This window comes from Bombus bifarius, unplaced genomic scaffold (assembly GCF_011952205.1).
Source record: "Bombus bifarius isolate JDL3187 unplaced genomic scaffold, Bbif_JDL3187 scf7180000007970, whole genome shotgun sequence".
Taxonomy (NCBI): domain Eukaryota; kingdom Metazoa; phylum Arthropoda; class Insecta; order Hymenoptera; family Apidae; genus Bombus; species Bombus bifarius.
In genome coordinates, this window is record NW_022884356.1 from 4,295,810 (window position 1) to 4,318,627 (window position 22,818).

Consider the following 22,818-nt stretch of genomic DNA (forward strand, 5'->3'; position numbering starts at 1 on the left):
TGATATTATTGCGTCCCCATATCAAAATAAAAACCTAGTTAAGAATAGAAGATGGACAAGCATCGATAGAAAATTCAAGGTACGCGAAGATGTACTTGGTCGATTGATGCGAGGAAGGGTCGAAACTCATTTAGAATGTCGTTGCACGGTGGTATCAGAGTGCCTGGAATCTGAGTTCGTCGAAAACTTCGTTCGACAGGCTAATTATTTCTCTTGTGACATTTTAGCCTCGTATCCCACTCCTGTCTCGTCCCTCAATCCGAACAATAATGCTTCCTTGACGTGATCACGGCAGAAGTTCCGCTCGTTTCCATTTCCGAAATTAGGAGCGTTCTAGGGGGAGGGGGCAGAACTTTTATTCATTGTTATCCGCTCTTTGATGTCGAAAGTGGACGACGGAGCGCGTTGCCAGTTTTTAGTTAAGCGTCCCCCTGGCAAAACACCGACAAAAACTGCGCCGAACGTTAGCCACCAGCACCGGTTTTTAGCAGAACTGCTTTGCAATTCCAATGGAGGAAAGCAATACTTTCGGCGAATTATTAGCTCGAAAGGTTCGGCCCCGCGTTTCTCTACGAGGCCTCTCGCTCTGAATAATGTTGTTGATTTTTGTTTCCAATGAACGCCGATCATCGTATGGATGGTGTTTCCATGTGAAATACGATGAACTCCGTCGGTAATCGGATGTATTATCGTTTTCAGATCTTGTTTAATCGTTTTCGAGTATTTGATCTCCGTTTTATCGTGAATAATACTGCTGATTTTTGCTCGGATAAACGCAACTTGTATGGCACTTTCCATTGAAATTCGATGAAGTATCTCGATAAGAGGATGTATTATCGTTTTTAAATTTTGCTTCACTGTTTGTAGAATGTGGGCTATATTTAATCAGCGCGCCACGTTTAAGCTCTCGTTTAATCGGTTCGAGAATCGATTAACGAATGGAAGTTTCTAAAATAATACGAAGCTAATGTTCTTTCTGTTAACTGATGAAAGCTGTACGATATTGTTTCTGATCTAGTCTATCACACTCATAAGTTATAACTTAATAAGCGATAACGAATCCTTTCAAATTTCTTATTATTCTTATTACCAACGTTCATATCGAAGCAGAAATATGTCCTACGTAAAACTTTGCTAACATTATATGCAAATTCCGAGGATCGAAAGGTACATCTAAAGGCAATTGCATTTAAATGCTTGAAAACTTTCTAGATTCGTCTCTATATCGATATACATTTTATCGAGGCTATATTCTTTACTTCGGATTATGATTCGACAAAACTTTTCTTCAAGATTTACGTTCTTATATTTCTTGCTTCGTCCAAAATCGAAATATAGTAATGACAAAAGAGAAAAAAGAGGAAAAATAATAGAAGAAAAGGAAAGGAAAGGAAAGGAAAGTATTGTCGAGTGAATATACGATAAATCACACTGTTTACGTAGTTGTAGAGCATCGGAGCCAACCCTTTTCTCGTTTGTTTTTCCCGCGGGCTATTTCCCTCCGGGGTGAAATAATTTTTAACGTTAATGGATTTTACGCATTAGGATAGAATGGGTAATACACAATTATACGTCACGGGCATTGTGTCGTGGACGAGATCAGAATAAAACGACGGATTGAAAAGGGAGGAAACGGAGGAAAAAGGGCGAGTGGGTTTTCCACTCAGGCCGGGTGAATTATTTCTTAATGAAGCAAAGGAGGTGCCATTACGAAGACCTTATCGGAGCCCTCGTTTCTAATTACCCTTTAATAATTTAGACGGTCTGCAGTCCTTTCTCTTTTATTCCACTCTTATTAGCGAATTCGGGTGAAACGTAAACAGCTTGCCAATTAAAACCGTTGGATCGTAACAATAAATTATTTCCTAATCGTCTAGAGCGGGTTTTTAGGCTTTCGAAATTAGTATTCTCTTTAATAATTATCCTACTATGTCAATGATTATGTCTTTTTTCCGTGTTTTATGGGTGTAATAAAATGCACTTGTTCACTGCAAACGACTTATGAAGAATAGTATAAGCGTTATTACGTTTCACAGTGGAAATGAATTTATTATACGGACCACGATCGATCGAATTAATTGAAAAATAGCAAAAAGACAAAATGATACGAGTATTATTTATTTAAATGTATCGTGGAATTTGATGTTGTTCCATGCGAGTTCTTTGTAATAAATAAACTTGTACAAATAAATCGCCTACTTCTTGAGAATATTCACGTATTGGATGATGAAGTTGAGAAATTTACAAAAAGTGAAATTGTATGCGATCAGTTTAGTTTCTGACAGACTTATTTATGTATGTATGTTTCGTCGTTTTGCCATATATAATCTCGATTAAATATCATAAAGTGTAACTGAGCGAAAGATCAAGTAGCTTCATACTGCTTCTATAAATTTTATCTTGAAAGACGTGCACGGAACTATAAGTAGATAAGGTGCGAATTTCTAATAGGCACTCGTAAATGTAAAAAATATTACGTTCCATCTCTAGAAAAATATACAATATCATTCTTTTCTTTCAACATCCTAACGTTCTCCGCCAAGTTCGAATTTTCTCACGAATTTTACGCTTTCCGCATTCTCCTTCACTACATTAACGCGTATAGATATTTTACTATGAAATTTTAACACTATTTCTTATCATCGTCTAATATTCGTTTCGTATAAAAATTTTACATCGCCCTTTTACTTCTCGTTGTCGTAAACGCATCGTTGATAACGCGAGGAAACGTGTTGCATAAAAGAGAAACGTATTTAGAAACGGGTTCGAGAACGAAATAAAAAGGTGGCGAAGCAAAAGTGACGAGGGAATCTTCGCGAAAATACTAACAGTATGCTGTTATCGCGACTAAATACGATATACATTCAATTTCATTATACGCGATACTGCACTTCGATATTCAAATTAAGACAACAGTATTGCTCCGGGATTTTCCTGTTCAAGCGATCGTCGTACATTTCTCCTTATGACAGAAACTAAGATCGCGAGCTTAACATTTAACGAATAAATTCCTTTGGAGTCTCCTAAACCTTTATCTTAAGAGGTTGTTTACCAGAGCTCAGATCGTATCGTTCGTTTTATTGAAATGAAAACGTTTGCCCCGCCATCTTTTCCTATCGTAAGCCCTCGGATTCTCGAGTTCTATTTTTCTTTTTTTCTTTTTTTTTTTTTTTTTTTTAGATTTGCTTATGATACTTTGATTCTACGAGCCTTAATTGGAAATAAAGGACAAGGTAGAAAGTATCGTTTCTTTTTTAGTAATTTCTGCTCTCCGGATGGAACGGAGAGGGAAATTTAATTAAAAGAACACTCGATGTTCTGTTTAAGTCACAGTTCAAGATCATGGTACATATCTGAAATTTCGTTAAATTAAAAATCTATCATATAGTTCAGAAATCTTGAGTTGCTAATTTGAAAATTCTTCTGGAAGAGATGTTATTGGATTTATTAATTTGTAAACATCCGATTAATTTAATTGTTTATCTTATTATTTTTGTATAGAAACGGCAAGCCTTGTTTGACTCGCTGCTACTTTTTTTTTAAATGTTTCAAACAAAACACGATTAGAAATGCCACTTCACTATGTATAAGTATTATAGATATCATGTCATCTCTGAAAATACCAATCTACCGAAATATCGACGTTTCACCATTTTCTTCCAATTATTAAAATTCGCTCAGTTCGGCTGACTAGCTTTCGTGCAAATGACAATTTTCAAATTAATGTCAATCTCGATTAAGACTCGAGTAGAGTGACGAATAGTACTAAAACCGAGCAACGTGAAAAATATCGAACGTCATATGATATCACAGTTTTCAACATAAAATTTTGTTCGACACCGTATTGCACCTGTCTACATTTATTCACCACTAATTGACAAATTTTCACACCACTTGCACTATTCTTAATTGTTATCTATGCATGCTGTATAAATTGTATTATATTACGAATTGGTAATTTCACGGTTAAAACTGTAAAAAAATGAGAGCGAGCAAACATTGTTCACAAATTGACGAAAAAGCGTCAGTAAATATGGAAAATACATGTTCCCATTTACAACATATGACAGATAACCATGATCCTCGATACGAATCAGGTTTCTTTAACTGGCCAGTTTTCAAATGTAACAAAAAGTACAAAAGTAGACATTTCATAACGGAAATTATTTGTAAAATCCGTCGCCATTAGCGTTTCGACTAATAAACCCTTTTGACGTGACAACATTTTTCGAAAAAAAGAAAAAAAAAAGAAAGATCAAGCCCAACATTCGTTTATGTTATAAATTCGCAATCAAGCGCAATGTAAAACGCGATATATCCGAAAAATGTTTCCGAATGGAAAACGTAGCTATGGAATTACACTCTGCACGTTAAACACCAATCGAGCTTCCCAACGATGTTTATTATAGAAGTTTCATAAAGCATGACCGTGTTTCAGAGTTCTCGCGAAATTACGATACGATTTTAACCCGAACTGTTTCACCTGAGCAAACGGAACTGCAAGTATCGTCAATCTCGATATGTATTATTTCGACATACAATGGTTCACCAAAGTATTTGAACACCATTTATAGATACTCGATGTGTGTAATAAACCTCGAGTATCATCATCATTCCGGTAAAATTTGGAACACGTTTGAAAATTTATATAAAATTTACAAAATATTTAATACGAGTATAGATTTCCCAGAAATTGCAAATGTATTTAAATAATCAATTATCCATTATATGAACAAGCCTCGATATTTAGCGAAGCGGTCTTTAATAATTATTTTATGCCTCAAACGGCCGTGTTATGCCGTATATTTCAAATTATTATATATCAAATTTTACCAATATAATGTTGACAATTGTGTCTTGTTACGGTGCTAATGAAATTTTAATACATTTTATATAACACATTATACAGGGTGGTTGGTAACTGGTGGTACAAGCGGAAAGGGGGTGATTCTACGCGAAAAAAGAAGTCGAAAATATAGAATAAAAATTTTTCGTTCGAGGCTTTGTTTTCGAGAAAATCGACTTTGAATTTTCGCTCGGTACGCGTGCACTGCATCACGTCTCGTTATAACGGATCTCGCTGTAGATCGTTGTCTCGATGGAAAAATTTAAAAAGAAAAAAAAAATTTTTATTCCATATTTTCGACTTCTTTTTTCGCGTAGAATCACCCCCTTTCCGCTTGTACCACCAGTTACCAACCACCCCGTATAACGCATGTACGTAGATATACGAGTTTCTCATAGTAAACGTTCAGGATACTTTAATGAGTTTATTAATATTTTTCTCCGATGGAATCGATCGAAATTTTCTGCTAATCGATGCACTATTCTTCGAACGAATTAGTCTCGAGGCGCGATTTGGCGACATCCTTTCGACAAGGGAGAAAAGTTCAGAAGCTATTCGCTTGGGAATTGTTGCGCGGCGCCATTTTCTTCGGTCCTCAGATTTCCTCTTTCGCTTTGAGGGCTGCTCGATATAACGAAAAATGAATTGAATAAGTCCGTCGGGGAGAATTCATACTCGAAATGATCAAAGTTATCAGCAGATAGAAACGAGCACAGACGTAATGCTTCCTTATAAATCATCTGTGAGTTTCGTGATGTGAAAGTCAACCTTCCACTAGACAAACTCCTCGTTTTCCCATTTTTTTCTTTCTTCTTTTTTCTCAAAGTAAGATATTTGTCTGTGTTTGAAAGTCACTGAGTTATTTTATATCTTTCGTAGCTTTCATCGGCGTTACAGCTTTCGGATTTCTTTTTAATTCGATTGAATTTTCATTTATCAGACGCAAATCGAAGTTTCGTAATTTATTCGTAATTTCGTAAATTAGTCAAGTTACCTGAATTCAAGCAATTTGATATTTTTTCAGCGTATATTTGTTCTTCGTTTGATTTTAAAACGTTCAGTTGAACTACGCTTGTTCACGCTAGTTAAGTTACTTTACGTCGAGTTGCTTGCGTTCAAGTAGCTTGAAACTATTTTATTAACGTGAACTGGCCATTCAACTTTCAACCTTCAAGTGAAGTTGAAAGTATTTTAATTATTTCTTAACTTGAAAGGAACAGCAGTTGTTAGATGAAACAACGTTACTTATGTTTGAAACAAAGTTACTTAGATTCAAAGAACTTCAAGTAATCTTGACTTATTTTTATGAACGCAAAATTAAAGTCAAGTTATTTAAATTTGAACGATTTTAGGCTTAGTGAAAGTTCTACATTATTACACGTAACGTTCACTTGTTACTTTACGATTGAACGCTAATTAGTTTTATAATTTTATCGACCGTAAATGAATTCAGTTCTTCCTTTGTCTTTACATAATGTGGAATATCATTTAATATTACTGTAAATGATTAAAAGGAGATGTTTCAGCTCGATGTACTTCATACCGATTATAATTAAAACAGCTAATTGATGTGGTCAGGCTGAAAGATATTCAGGATTATCACACGCGAACGCATTATTTTAAATACGATAAATATAGATAGATACGAATAGATGTTCTGGTTGCAATTACAGAGTAGTAGTTTAAATACAATAAATTGTAACGATATTACGTTCCTGGTAATTAGTGTATGTTAATTTGCTTTGAAATTCATACTTTCTCCGTGTACGGTATATTCGTTTCACATCATCGATACACGTACGGTTCGGAATGTAAAAAAATCTTTATATTAAAGGATAATATAAACACGATATTTTAAATATGGCAAATATGCTACAGGCAATCTTTTCATGAATTTTGAATACACGAGCGTTCACGGTAATTTACATTGTTCGTTTAAAATAATTTTAACACAAAATCGCCTAAATTTTTCGAATCGCTCAGCTTTATCATTATCTTAATAACGATTATTGAATATACGCTGATCATTCTTATCACGTTATTCATAAGTATGTTTGTGCTTTTGTTATATATCGTATATATTATATAATATATTCTGCTCGAAACGGTACGCGTTTGAAATTATTGAAACATGTTTTGAATCACTGTGTTCAGGCAGTGTTTGACTTGCGATCAAGAATTCCATTGAACGTTCTTTGTTAAAAAAAATATGAGACCCAAAGATCCGGCACAAAGTAAAAGTATTGATCGTTTCAACGAAATCATCTTATTGCATTTTGTCATGACCAAATACGAATAATATAAACGAGCTGGAACCTATCCATTACATTTCGCGTATTCATCGACTGATTCATTTGAAACGAATTTTTACCTTTTCAAATACTCTTCAGCCCCTTTCATCTTCGTGAAACTAATAATTTCACTCCAATTTCATCAACGCGTGAATGGCAAATCGACAGGCAAATAATAATCAGCGATATTGTAGCAGGGTCTGGAAAAGTGGCCATTTCTCGTCATGATATCATTGGATTCAAATAAATAAACATTTGGACGCATGATATAACCATCGATCGATAATTTACGCGTTAATCTGTCGCGGATGGGCGAGTGGTTGCCACGATGAAATATGGATCTCCGACGAACGAGGCGAGGGTAAAAGCTTCCGGAACCAGAAGATACTCGACAAAGGGCCCCTTCTCTAATATCCACACTCTCCTCTGCCTCTTCGCGCTCTCCACTCTTGTCCATACTCAATTACTTCGGATACGAACCGTTCCTGCTTCCGATACGGCCATTACGGGGACACTTGGTTAAATAAGAGAGAATTAACCCCACTTCTGCCATGGCAGACGCTGTAAACTTAGTTCTGTCTGTCGAAGGGTTCCAACCCCTTATACGATTTTGTCCTCGTTCAAGCGCTGTCGCTGATGGGAATGTAGGAAAGCAAATTTTCCAGCCGAGTAATATCGTATCTATTGAGTTACATTTGCATTAAACGATAAGTAGGCTGCGGATTTTCATACGAATTTATATTTTTGTGGACACAATGAAGAAATTAGAACTTAACTTCAATGGAAATTCCTATTGTTTGTTAAAAATTATAACGAGCACTGTATTCTCTTTGGATATTTGTTATATTTTTGTATTTTTCTGTACCGTATAATATTCGCGTGCTGTGCAATTTTTCTATCTCTAAATTTTGCACAAATGCATAAAAAATTGCATGTTACATCTGTATGTTATAAATATTCGCGGTTCTTTCATCATGTACAGTAACGAGCACGTACATAAATAAATACGAGTACCTACTTTTGGCAATTTCTTGGTTGTGCATTTCAATTATGTTTTTACCTAAAACGGTATGTATTTTTTCAACGCTTATTATAGTTTCGTGAATAGTTCATTCCATAGTAAAATGATACTAGTTTAAATACTTCACGCGAGCTACGAAAACAAAATATTCTTATGTATACACTTTCCACTGTATGTTTTAGCAATTTTATTTTATTTCCTTGTTATTGTACTGCTGTCCTAGGTTGGAAAGGAAAAGATTACTTATTTATGGGGTATCCCATGAAACTGGGTCAAGCCATAGCTTTAAAACGATAGAAGGTAGGAAGATAAAAATTTCACTAGGCAAAATGAAATGGTTTTGAATGATACATTGCGTGGTACATGTATTTGCTACGGAATTGGAAATGTTTTAAAGGTTCCTAGAACACACTTCTTTTAAATAGAATATGTTTCTGTCAAATGGAACAGTGTACCTTTTATACGTCATTTAATACGATACGTTTTACATAGAATTATTATTCTACACAAGAATGAATGTTATCGTTCATATTAGAGAACTGTTATATTAATTAAAAATTTATTCAGAATGTGAAGAATTAATAACGCTGTACTATTAAAAAAAAGTTATTAAATATAATTAACAACTGTTGCGTTAATTACACGATGAACGTAATCGTATTTTTGTCATTTACTTTTATTATGTTGAAATCAAACAATTTGTTTATAGTAGTTATTCTTGGATCTTAGATTAAAGAGAAAACATTATAATAAATTGTAATCTTTCTCTCTGATAAGCAAACAACGTTTTTTTAAGTGTCTTTAGCCTCTTAATAACTGTAATTTCACCGAGAAAGTATAGAAATATGTTGCGGAAGAGGCGATTACTCTTTGAGAACTCAAGCAATTGATATTAAATATACAACGCCTACTATATGCTACTTTAAACAGTTATTTCTTGAAAAAGTTCTGATAGTGTACTCACTTGTTATAGCAGTGATCACGAGTTTTGATTATTCAACAGTTATTCACCTGCGATTTACCATTCTTGATTATAGGTAGAGGCTTAATTCCGTATACTTTTGAAAATATCTGTCTATCATTTGCTATACGATAATGTTTATTACATACAATTTGCTACATGTGACATTATTATATCACTGAATGTTCCCTACTGTTCCACCAAATGTGTACACTGGTGCAAGGTCGATTGCGCATATGCAGGCGTTTCAATGAAAGATTACATTCCCTACAATTCAGGAAGTAAACTGAAATCCATGTGTATATATACAGAATCAGTCGTATAAACAACATCCACATATTTATAAAAATCCCATGTAGTTTAATGCTGCTTCTTAAGTTCAGGTCGGACAACAACAACGTAAAACATGTCGTCAAATATGTAGCATCATCTCGTAAAAAGTTGATGGCTTCTTTCGTATCCTTTTACTTTTCTCACCCTGGGACACTGCATTAGCTGCATCGTTAGACCTTGCGCCCGGTTTGTTATTTAATGCGTGAAACCGATCGATGGTTCGCTCGTTCGTTAACCACATTGTGGGCAAGATAGGTGTGACTAGGTGTCGCGAGTTTGGCGGCTTTAAGTATTAACGTATGGGACAGCGCGTGGAATTTAAGGCTTCCGGGAGGGCCGAAAAAGGAGGTTAAAACGTTACAATATTAAATTGAGCTTCGCTAGCGACTAGGTACGTTGAATTATTCGCCGTTTAATCTTCCAGCTGGCTCGATCTATTTTAATGGCAGATATGCCCGCTATGCTCGATTTTTAATTATTGGTAATATCGGGCACGAGAGGAATTTTTTAATGTATGCGGTCTCGTCTTACGCTATTTATTTAAACGTGAGATATTAAGGCGATTCTGCTTGCTCCTGTTGTCAACGTGTACCTGCTGTTACGTTCTAATATTATACGAGTCTCTTAGGAACCAAACTAATCAACTACACGTTTCATAAATTTCTCAATTTTATTACCCGAGTATAATTTAATTTCTATTATATGTTTAAATATAGTTCGATACTTTCGTTTTATATCCTTCATTGGAAATCTAGCTGCAATTCAATATTCTACTTGGTAGCAATCCACTTCTATTTTAGTTTTAGATATAGTTTCCACTATCTTATATTCTTCACTAAAAACCTGTCTACAACGCACTATTTTGTTTCAAATCGGTCTATCTATACCCATCTATCTATGTTTGGGTTTCATTTACACAGCTGCAAATGGTCCAGTTCCATCTGTTTATTCTGCTATATTCAACCATTTCCTCTAGAATCCAGATCTCGCTCTGAAAGCGAAGTTCGATCAGCAGAAAAGCAGATTCGATCGCTTCTAATCGTCTCCGTGAAAAGGACCATCGTCGAACTAAGTAGAAGTTGAACGCCAGCGATGAGGAGGTAGAACGTTTTCCAACCTTGACTCTCCAATGCTTAAAGGCTCTCTTGCGGGTACAAAGTGCAGTACACCAGGTTCTCTTGTACGCCCAGTGTTTCTGACGTTCTTCGCGTTCCTATTCGGAAAGAGCCGAGGTTCAAACTATCGGTAATCCACCACTCTATATTCGTTATAATGCAATTATTTCACGCCGACTTTCCTGTGACGCGTTTCGCGGCCGAGGGGCTCGAACATCCGGCTGTTCTTGATATTTTCGAGCTTCCTTTTTTCTTTTTTTTTTCATGAAATTATGCTCGTTTTTATTATCGACTTGGTCTTCTTCTCTTGCCTCGACCGTGCTAGTAAAAACATTTATCCTATTACTAGAACCCTTCCAATCGTCTTGTCACATTTTACTGCTCTATCATGGTGTTGGACAAAGTACTTCCTCGTTCTTTCATTATCGTATTTCTAACTTCACGCTGCTAATTGAGAGAAACGCGAGAGGTTAACTCGCTGTCTTTTCTTCCTCTCTGTTCTATTTCAAGTGGCCACGAGTGTACGATCAGGTTAATGTTCAACTGCTGCCAGAACGCTTTGCTTCCAATTAAATAACGACGGTCTAACGTTCGTCGACTATTGTTTAACGGTGAGAGGTTGGTAACGTGAGCTTTCGATCTTGATCAGTTGCTCGTTTCGGTTTCTCACGGTTTGTTTCAGTGGAGGAAAATTAATCAACATACATAGATTGATCAACTTTCATATCTCAATTCGCAGTAGAAAGTTAGAATCGAAACTTGAAATGATAGATTACGATTTGTAACAACGGCGCAGCGATTAAGAGTAATTACTTCCAGGGAAATTTCAGGCGAGTTATAGCGCGTACCACGGGCCTCGATAATAAACGTATAGTTGTCTATTCACGAAACTTATACTTACACGTATGATCCAAGTGTAACGAAATACCTACGGACAATTGACGCGACGTTCTTGTGATCTTGCAGCAACGAAAGCTGCGATTTGCCAAAGTTCTACATATTTCTAATAGCGAGATCGCATTCTCCTGTATGTTGTATCGTTATTCGACAAGCACAAATCCGTCGTTGTATATCGTCGTATTTATTAATCTACCCCTATCTTCCTCAAACTTCCTTACGTCATCAATGACATTTTGTGAATCGAAACACTTTCAATCCTTTCGCTTAAACAATATCGCGATTAGCTTTAATAAAATCAAAATTAGGTAACTCGAAAGCAAGTAACCCAACTTGATCGAAATTGTTACAATTACCTACGTTCCAACGATATTAGTCGAGGGTTAATTCGATCATGCAAGAGGGTGGTATGTGGTATCATCGCCTGTACTTTGCACTGTGCTTCACCACCAAACGAAAGATCACAAGAATTTCGCATCGTTTATCCATTTTGAATTTTTGAATCTCATATCTAAATTTGCATCTCACCGTTACCAACACGTGGCCGAGTGCAACGTGTATTAAGACAACGAAAGATGAAAAGAAAAAGAAAGGACGATGATCATGCTGAAACGGAAGGATGCTCGTGCACGGATCGATTCTCCATACTGACCTTGTTAGGCGGCGCTTGGATTCCATGGAAGGGTAGATTCTCATAAAACGTCTTCGCCCCGGACTCTGGAAGGCCCTCCGACACGCTGTTCACGTGATTGTTATTCGCAGCTTGATTGGGATCTGTAAGCGCAAACGAAACATGATCTTGCGTAATTAAACGGAGACACGTGACGTGTCGACTGTTCGTGAGAAATCTACGAGAGAAACAGTAGAGAGAGAAAGAGAGAGAGAGAAACTCGTGTGTGGTCCCTTCTCGAAGAAGGATTCTATAGTGGACTTGTACTTTCAGAGTGAAATAGAAATCTCCGGTGCACGAAGGTAAGAGGCAGAGAGCCAATAGACAGACAAAGGCAACGAGAAACAGAGAATTGATTTGATAAATATTCAGGTGTAATTGCAAATGCTAGAACAAGTGTGAGTGGCTATATCTAGAGCTAAGGAAATTATAACGGGGAATATATGGAGCCTCTTGGTTAGTGTTTCCCCTCTTGTCATTGGATGGTGGAACTTCACCTTAACAGAGACCTAACTATGGTAGTCTGAATTTTGGTCGTAGGTTATTACGTTCTTTTTGCTCTATTGTCACTTTTGTAGTAATTAAATTTAACCCAGAATTCGTCTGTAATTAATATATTTGGTGGTTACTGTCTTGTTTCAAATATGTCGATTAACAAGTTTTCCGAGCAAATTTCTCGTGTGTTATAATCGTCACTGTAATGAACTGGTACTTGGAAGTGATATATCTCGAGTTTTATATTCTTTAAATTTCATTTTACTCGTTTCTTACTACGTATTAATAGTAAATATGTTATAATTTATTTAGTATTTATAGACACATTAACAATATGTCATACTCTAGTTTCAATGTTATCTTATTCGCTTATTATCATACTAACATATTTTATTTATAATAATTGTGAGTTTGTAGATTTCAAATTAAGTCTACTGTTTTTAAATAGACAAACAAAACTCTAGTCATAGACGATTGATCTGTAACGTTTTGAACAGACTGATTGGAATTGTTCTATTAACATAAAAGAACTATCGATTGGAGAAAAATATTACTGTAACTATAATATGCAATTTACAATTTCAACAACGATTGACGTATCTATCACGACGATCGTAATGTTTCAACGACCATCTCGTTGCCGATAACGATAAATTACATAACAATTTCCCGATATAACAAATTAGGACGCTTTACGCAAAGTACTTTCACGCCGCCCGGCACAGAGCTTTAATTACGCAAATAACAATCATCTCGTAGTTATGTATCGTACATAAATACGGTGTCTATGTGTATATACGTTGCGCGTTATTTGCACGCGAATGTTTATACGTACAGGATTTATAACGAATCAACAATGAGATTGAATCGCGTCGATTCCCCTGCAAATATTTTCTTTCTCAATTTCCATCGCAGCTCGAATCGCCGGTAAAAATGTCACGTTGCTCATTTACGTGCACCAAAGCGAGTCACCTCGTCACCCACATATTTTGAAAATACGCGAATCAGATTCGAGATCGTGGAGAAACCCGAGAAGCTGGTTTCATTACGCCGAAAGAGCGTATTGAAACAATAATTTCCACCCAGAGCTCGCTGTATCGGTTTGCTACGTTACAACGATTCCATTATCAAAATGAATCGTTTAATTAAACAGTATAGTGCGTATATACATACATAGAGGATGATTCTGGGATCTGGAACGGACTATAAATTTTTTTCAACCGTAGGCGGGAAATATTCGCCGGATGAAAAATCATTTTCGATAGAACGTTAAATCGCAAAACTTGCAAAGGTGAAACGCAAACAACGAAGACTAATTATTTTTAAATATATTCCACGATTATTTTATTTTATACTACAAAATCTGAAAATTTTTACAAATATCGCAACCAATAGTTGTAATAATGATAATGTATTGTTTTGGTTAAATTTACGTATTTTATACGATATACGTTTAATAATTGTAAAGTTTATATGGTTTCACTGCTTCGAAATTTGTATAAACACTGTGTTTGCTAATTGAAGTAATAACATATGACAGTACCTTTCTGCAGCTGAATTTAATTATATAAAATATATATATGGTTAATAATTATAATATATAATAAACAAGGTTGTTCTAAAATATGTATTCACGTCTGTATGTACAAATGTTTATATGTTGATTTAATGGACTTTGAAAGTTGTTCGAAGCGCGTTGAACTCAATGCCACTTTAATTACAGATCAGTTGAAAGCATTCTATAAATATGAAAGAGAAGGCGAGTCTTCACACGTTTCTTCTTTTCATGTTTTACATTGTGGTTGTTTACAAATTGTGCGCTTGCTTCGCAAGATTGCTGCCGTCAATGTTGAATTTATAACTCTAATCAATATCCGCAACCATGCTCGAAAATTATTGAGTCGATGCACGCAACAATATATTCCAAACGGAAAAGAAATATGTATTTTATGGCTCACCTGTTCTTTCCACATTTTTCTTTTCTGTTATGCTATTTTTTAATCGTTACGAAGAAGCTGATACTAAAATTTCGTTTTCTGTTTTATTAATCTTTCCACATTTAATAAGCGATTTTTCAATCATTTTCACACGTTTTTAAGTCTCCTGTACGTAGAAACACTGCACCTTGGAAAAATATGCTTGGTCGCGAGAGAATAGGCCGAGGTCGATGGCAAAGGGAAGAAAACCGGTTACAGACTGTTGTTAGATCTCGAATCATGCACATTTCTATGAATTCTTGGTACGTACCTGCGCCTGGTTTCTTTCGCTTACGGGAGATGTTGCCTCGGTTCAATTCGCACGATGATTCTGCATGCAATATCCGCTGCCGCGGCGCTATTCTTTTGTAAGTCACAGCTAAGGGGACACACAAAACACATACAAGAAAGGAAAAAAAAAAAGAAAAAACAAGCAACGATATCGAACGAGTGAAGCAATTTTTGTTTCATGCAGCTCGCTGGCGTGCACAACATTTATGAAAAGTAATTATATTATTCTGTAATCACAAATATATCAATTAAGTAATGTCGATTAATTGGATAAAATTTCGGTCTTCAAAATTTTTATAAATTGCATGTTTTTAAAGGCTCGATGGAATAATGATACAAATGCGATTGAGAAACGAAAGATATAATGGCTTTAATAAATGAATTAAAGAAACAAGAACTTTAAACACGGATGAATTTTTAATTGTTTGCGAGAACGTATAGCAATCCATTTGGAAGCAAAAATTCGTAGACATTTAAAGAATTAAGATTCGTTCGTAGTATTTTGCCGCTAAACTTTCTCTTTCTAAATTGCATATTTTCTTTTTCGAGGATTGCAAACGTAATTCTATATAGATTCACATCATCGTGACAACATAATTTTGCAAGCAACCTTGCACATCGCGTTTGTTTTTCTTTGTCGAGTAATTAGAAAATTAGAATGAATGTTTAGCTAAATGAAGAGAAAACATGCGAAATAATGTTTCGCGAGAGAATAACATCGCGACACCAACACGTAACGACTAACTAAAAGAAGGTTACTATGAAAACGAAGAACGAAAAACGTAATTCCACTTGTGCCGTGAATTAAAAATGACAAAAATAAAACAGCAGTCTTTTAATTAAAATGTAATTCTTTCGCATCGGTATTTAATTGAAGACACGCAGACTGGAAATTTTTAATTTTTCCAGTACACGTTCCATTCCTGTAGCATTCGCATTTGATACACATGCTGATACAAACGACATTAAACATACTAATTACAGGTAGCAAGCGTTATTACCTTCTTTTACTGCGACGTTTTAATCTAGAATTACGTTTTACGTGCCTCGTTTTTAGTAACACGCGAGCTTGAGTTACAGAAAAATGATATGATTGGTAAACGTACCTTCAAGAACGGATTCCATCCGTGGAATATTATGACGATTAAATTATATTTGATAATCGAGAAAAATTAATACTGCTTTTTAAGCTTCCATGTCTCTATCAGATATTCTATTAATTGGAAATTTCTTTTTAAAACACGCCTACATTTCTCTAGATTTTTATACAGATTTAATATTTAATGGGTGATTCAGTATAATTTTGGGTCATTGTAATTTTAATTTATATTCTATATTTTCCGCGATGAAAACCATCGATGACATTTATTACGTAAAACATAGAATGCAAATTATAATTAAGCAATGTAATTGAAGCATAATTTACATCATGGCAATCTACATGAAAAATATTAGTGGACATTTTAAGTATTATTAATACATTATTTTAAATATAATTTTGGTACAAATGTGTCATTTTTCTTTCATTTTACTTTTATAACATTTTTTCAAGAAATCCATACTTTGACAGACGCATTTATAAAAAGACTTTCCAATTTTTTTATTTCCTATCGAGATTGTCTAATTGCAATGGATAATAGATAAGAAAAAAATATACCTCTTCTATAAAAAAAAGAAAAATTATCTTGTATATGGATACGTCTTTTCCAACGATGGAAATATTCGACGAGCTCTGTAAAGGAAAATATCGTGACGATAAATTTATGGTATTGGTATTATTGAAATATTCAGTTGTAAGTAATTTATTTGCGTTTTGTAGGACATCGAGCAGCTAGAATTTTTCCATCGTTGAGCATTTAACGTTAATGAAACCGTAACGCTTAACAAGAAATATGATGTATTCAATGGTAGGTAGCCTATAGGAGATGTATCGACTGCGCAGTTTTTAATGTTGGCAAATCGGCACGCAAACGTTATACAACTTTTCGTTCGAACGAACATCGAGTCTGTTTAACATAGTCGATTCGTTTATCAAATATTCGATACACTTGGGCGAGCACCGCGAAATTGCAGCCCGTAGTTTTAATTAAGCATGGCTGGGTAATTTGCTTAATAAATCGGAATTTGTTGCAATTTCATTGCGAATCCGGATACCTTTAAACTTCTCGCGATTGAAACATCCTATCGCCGGAAACGTAAAGATACTTTCGCAAAAGAGATTTGATTACGGGTTTGAAGCGATTGAAATTCGGATTTTCACGATGATAAAACTTTAGCGCTGCCATTGAGTCGTTACTTTCGAGATACGATCATTGAAATTTTTCACGATTGAATTTATTTTTTATTTCTGTACATAAGCTGATTTGTTATTTAATCAAGTACACGTGTATATGAATTGCTTTCGTCGTACGTTCTTTGTATCTATACTGTCAATGATAATCTCGACACAATGTAACGCACAGTAATAACAGAATGGTGTAATCAAATGTCGGATTATTTATCAAGTATACGTGTACTCGGTGAAATTTTAACGTCACTTTTTAAGCAGCTTTTTTCCTTTTTTAAGCATTTGAAACCTCGATGGAGGTTTAGCATGAACAAATCTAACAAGATCACGGTCCGATCTTCGACACGATTTAAAAAAATGAAACGGATAAAGTGATATCTGGGAGCATTAACGAAGTACGACAGCGCTTTTAAGAGTAATTAGCGGCACAAAGTTAACACACCGGCACAAAGAGAGCTTTATTTCTCGATCCACAGACCTTTAAGCTTCTTGCATTAAATTTACATTTTTACTTCCTAATTTTTCCGCCGTCCTTTACTTCCCAGATATGCTATCCGTCACGGAGCTCCTATCCTTTATAATCGAATTAAGCTTTTCCTCTGGCCACGAAACGGTTAAAACACAGCTGCGTCGTCACGATAAAATTCTCAACGAACCAGTGGCCAACTGATTACCGACCCGCGCAAAAGGATCCAGTGACTCAATAAAGTATTTGAATACTTTCCATAGAAACCTTTAATATATATATTCTATGTATTATATAAAACGTATTAAAACGTATCACACATTGTGCCTACATATTGTACATGTTATATGATAAAACATGTTTCCATTTCACTTACTACGATGAGACACGACTGTTATAATTATATCGATCAAATTTTGACATATTTAGCAGAAATACCAATATAAGCAACCACGAAAACCATCTTGGATTATACAGGGTGGTTAGTAACTGGTGGTACAAGCGGAAAGCGGGTGATTCTACGCGAAAAAACAAGTCGAAAATATAGAATAAAGTGAGATCCGTTATAACGAGACGTGATAAAGTGCACGCGTACCGAGCGAAAATTCAAAGTCGATTTTCTCCAAAACAAAGCCTCGAATGAAAAATTTTTATTCTATATTTTCGACTTCTTTTTTCGCGTAGAATCACCCCCTTTCCGCTTGTACCACCAGTTACCAACCACCCTGTATGATAAGTACGTATAATATACGAATAACGCATAAATTCATTACGATGCTAATAGGATTTCAGAATGTTTCGTACAACGCACATAATATATTTATGAAAGGTTTCTACAAGTGTCCGAATAGTTTTGTGAGTTATTGTACATTCGGGACCCGTTCATCGAAATTCCAAGCGTGCCAACACTAAAGCGACAGTCTCTACACAGTAGGTAACGCGTTTCTTGCGCGGACTCACCTGTTTTCTCTCTGGAAATGCCTGGTAAAGTGGCCTGCTCTTTAAGCTGCACTCCAAACATCGCCTTAATTTTATTAGCTCTGGCAAGCATACCCTCGTCATGCAGACCGGACACGGTCATGCTCCTCTGCGGGTGTTCCTTGCGCCTTCGGAATACTTTGCCACCGGCGACTTTCGCGATCGTCGTCTCGACGATGAAACGATCGGCGATAGTTGGCTCGTCGTTACGTCTGTTCATCAGCTCGTTTCGTAGGGATTCGTTCGCGCGAACGCTCAGACCTGACCGTAGGCTGTGGCTTCGATTGATGTGCACCAATACCCCGGGTTTCAGCGGCCATCTTGGTGCGGCCGTTGGGTGCACCGTTGTTTGAGTTGAATGAGAGGACACCGTTGGACTCGGTGGCCCACCGTCTGGACTGTGTTCGCAACGATCACGTTTTTTTTTCTCACGGTTTCAAAAGCTTGTGTTTATCGTCTAACTGGCTCGAGCTTTATAGTGTTGTGTCCTGATCGTTTCTGTTACCGTCGTAGAGACGAGAATCCTCTAGGAGTCTGATTTATTACAGGCTAAAGGGTCTAGAGGCAAATTGGTCGAAGGTTTTTCTTTGTTCGCGTGTTCTTTGAATCTTTTGCTTTGACTATCTCTCTCTCTTTCTCTTTCTCTCTCTCTCTCTTTCTAACATCAGTGAAAATGTTCTTCAATGGTATTTCAATACAGGCAGTTTTTATTAGGGTTGACGAAGATCTAAATGGTTTGGTAATTATTGGATTAGCAACTAAGTCATTATCACCTAATGACAAAATCCGCAATCACTTTGTTGTCAATCTAATAGTAACTGTACAGGACATACGAAAAAAAAAAAAAAAAATGATCCTATACTACAGAGATTGAGAATTTCTGAAACACTTAGATGTGGATGGTTTTGGTCAATTAAACACGTTCCTAGCATCTATTTCAATTTGTTGCTAGTATTTTTATTGCCAATTTTATTTCAATTTTTATGATCTAGTTTTTGCGAATACGTCTGAGAAGCCCAGCTTGTTGTAACAACGAAATCGAAAGGTTAGAATGATATATTTTTTGATCATTGACAGGTTAGATATCATTGAGTTTATTGGTGATGAATTAGGTTAATTTGTTTAGGAATGAAGATTTATTATGTGCGCTTGAATAAGGTGGATGAAATGCATTGTTAGGATTATGGTGTTACATTATTCAGGTTACAGACAGGCAATCTATTACTGGGGTTATCAATTTCACTTGTATAGGATTCTATAGTAATTAATCATTTCAAAGCATCAATTTACCAAAATTAACCGAAATAAGGGCGGGGTATCGTGTAGATAAGGATCGTCGCGACGCATCTTGTTCATTATCTTAGTACGATAATCTCTATTTGCGTCATTATTATTAATTGTAAGAAAGTAATATATAGAAAATTGTTCGTTATTGACAATCGCAAATTGTCACGAATCAGTCTTCCGATTCTCAGAATTTTCAGTTCACTTTCTTCGCTATTTCAGTAGACTAATCTCTGTTTGCGTTGTCATTGTTAATTGCAACAAAATATCTTAAAAATTCTATTCGATCTAATTCAATCTAAGCGTTATTCGTTATCGATAACAGTTTTAATTTACATTGCAAATTATGCTGAATTAATCTGTGTCGTTTTCCTGCCTAGCTTTCACGCGATTTACGAGCTGTTACGCAAAAGTTTCAATTTATTCGAGCACAAAATTCTGGAAAGCGTAAAATGAGGACGAGATGTGCGAATAAAATGGAGAACCAAGAGAATCTCAAAGTATTATCGAACACGTTTACTGTCGCGAGACTAACAATAAGAAGAATTGCGCGTTTTATTGTTGCCTGTTCCGAAATAACACAGAAGGACGTTAACTCCTACTTTTAATCAGATTTGTACGAGACTTTTCCTAAGATACCCGAATTACGCTGGTAACAGGGATAGCCTGGACACAACACCTTGAAAAGGTTAACTTTCTAAGATAACAATTAAATGGACGAAGAATCCTTTTGGTTGCCCCCCCTCTCTCTCTTTCTCTCTCTTTCTTTCTCTGCTTCGCACAAAGTCATCTATCGGACATTACGCGCCGTCTGCACACGTGTCTGCTCTTTCTAACTTTTTAATTAAATTTTCCACCGATCGTTCCACTCCGTTTCAAGCATTTCTCAAATATTTTTTTCACTCCTATCGTATTCGACGTCACGAAAGACACCGGCCACCGACGAATCATTCTGTTACGTGAGATCGCTTTTGATTCGTAATTTTCCCTGCCCTTAATTAACGGTACGTTCCATGAATTATGGATCTATGATCGACGATAATTTCGCGAAGATAACTTTGTATAAAAGTATCGAAAAGAAACATAGATTCTTGAAAATTAATTAATTAAGTAATTAATTAGTAATAATTTATCAATTATTGGTAATTTTTCCTATTATTTTATATGAGATTTTAATATCTAACCGATATCTTTCAGAAATCTAACAATCACGGTTTAACGATAAAACCTATAGTTTCCCTGCTTAATTAAATAAGGTGTAAATGTAGGTTCTCGTAACAGAAGAGTAGAAAAAACACAAGGATCGTAGATTAAACGCAAAATTTTTTCTAAGTAGAAATTCTAAAAGTTGCGGTATCGTGATGATGTCGATAATAAAATTCGACTTTTTCCCCTTCGTACTTGATGAATTGCATATGCATAGGATATGCGTGGACGCTGGCAATTCATCAAAAGCGTCGTACCAGTGAAATGCCAGTCAATCTTTTTTAATTTGCCGCTGTTTCTACCGGAGATGTACGTCGAATATCGAATTCACCTCGATAGAAAGTGCAGTGGAAATAAAATGAAATTCTGACGATTGTATTGAGAATTTAAAGGAAGACATAATTGTTCCACTCATCTTCCATGAATGTTTCTACGAGCGTTTAATAAAAAGTATCGTTTGCAAGGAATAACGTCTTTAGTATACTTTATATTTTAAACGAGAAGGCAATATTAGTATATCGAATTAATTAATATTATTAGCTAATAAATTATGGTGTAACGACAGTATTGTAGAAAGCGTGTCATAAACATAACAAAATAATTTTCCTACGGGGTTTCCCTTCGATAAATTCTTCTAGCGGAATAAAACGAAACCAGAAAAAATATAATTTCTTCGTATAATCGCGTAGACTCGTTAATTGAATGTACCTTAAAAAAGACAAACAAAAAGGAAAGAAAGATCAACACCGTGGCACGTTAATTTGATCGCGTGTTTATATCGAAATATCGAGCCGGACGCGGCTATAGTACGCCGTTTAAATATTCACCGGGCGTGGAGTAGCATACGGGGCGTGCCGAAAAATTCGCTGCCGCCAAAAGGATTCTTCGTTTCAAGTCACGATTTGAACGACAGCCAACTCAATAAGAGAGTTTTCTACTCATCGAGCATGCAACCCTTCACCTACCTTTCACCTCCAAAAGTGTCTCCGCGAACCCGATAGAATAGAGGGCTATTGTAACAGAGCGTAATAGAGAGAAAGAAAGGGAGAAAGAGAAACAGAGGCGAAGTAGTAACGACGAAGAGACAGGAAAAGGGCCAGTCAGTATATCTAATCGTCTCTAAATTATGCAATACAACGGGCACAGTGCTACATTCGAATAACAAAGAACTTTGCCACCCTATTCATTTGCACGTGCGACCCTCACCTGACTTACCTCTATGCAGACTTCGACAGTAAACTATTATAAGCCGGAAGTGGTCACTAAATTATGCAACAGGACATGCATTCAGGCGTAGAGGAAGACAAGGGCGGGGGAAAGAGAGAGAGGGAGAGAGAGAGGGAGAGAGGGAGAGAGGGAGAAAGACGCAGAGGGTGAGAAGAGGATAGTGGAGGATGAGGAAGGGGCTGGAGAGGACCTTCCTGTGAGATTGGAGATCGGAGACAATCTCGTGCACACTACACATATCACAGTGGTTGCTGTTACATTAACGCACACTAATAAAGACGGTAAGTCATGGCGCTTATAATACGTGCATTCAGCACCACGATACGATTAATATAATATATATATATATATATGGCGATAGAGACTCCATTTACGTGATAAACAGTCGTTTAAAGTACTGGAAAAATAGATTACCGTGGTATTGAAGCTTTTGCAGATATGCTGGTATGTGTGTGTGTGTGTGTGTATGTGTAT

At 35.9% G+C, this 22,818-nt stretch overlaps 1 protein-coding gene across 4 annotated transcripts in view; it reads right to left on the bottom strand.

Annotated features, from left to right (window-relative positions):
- Window positions 1-22,818, bottom strand: part of LOC117211113 (hemicentin-1) — a 432,433-nt gene that overhangs the window by 18,601 nt on the left and 391,014 nt on the right. For 3 of the 4 annotated variants that reach the window (XM_033454728.1, XM_033454711.1, XM_033454719.1), the window contains exon 17: window positions 12,117-12,238. In XM_033454728.1, the coding sequence (XP_033310619.1) occupies window positions 12,117-12,238 (122 nt within the window). Of the gene's footprint in view, window positions 1-12,116; window positions 12,239-14,876; window positions 14,985-18,609; window positions 19,026-22,818 lie in introns of all 4 variants that reach the window. The other variant, XM_033454736.1, reaches the window with a different exon arrangement.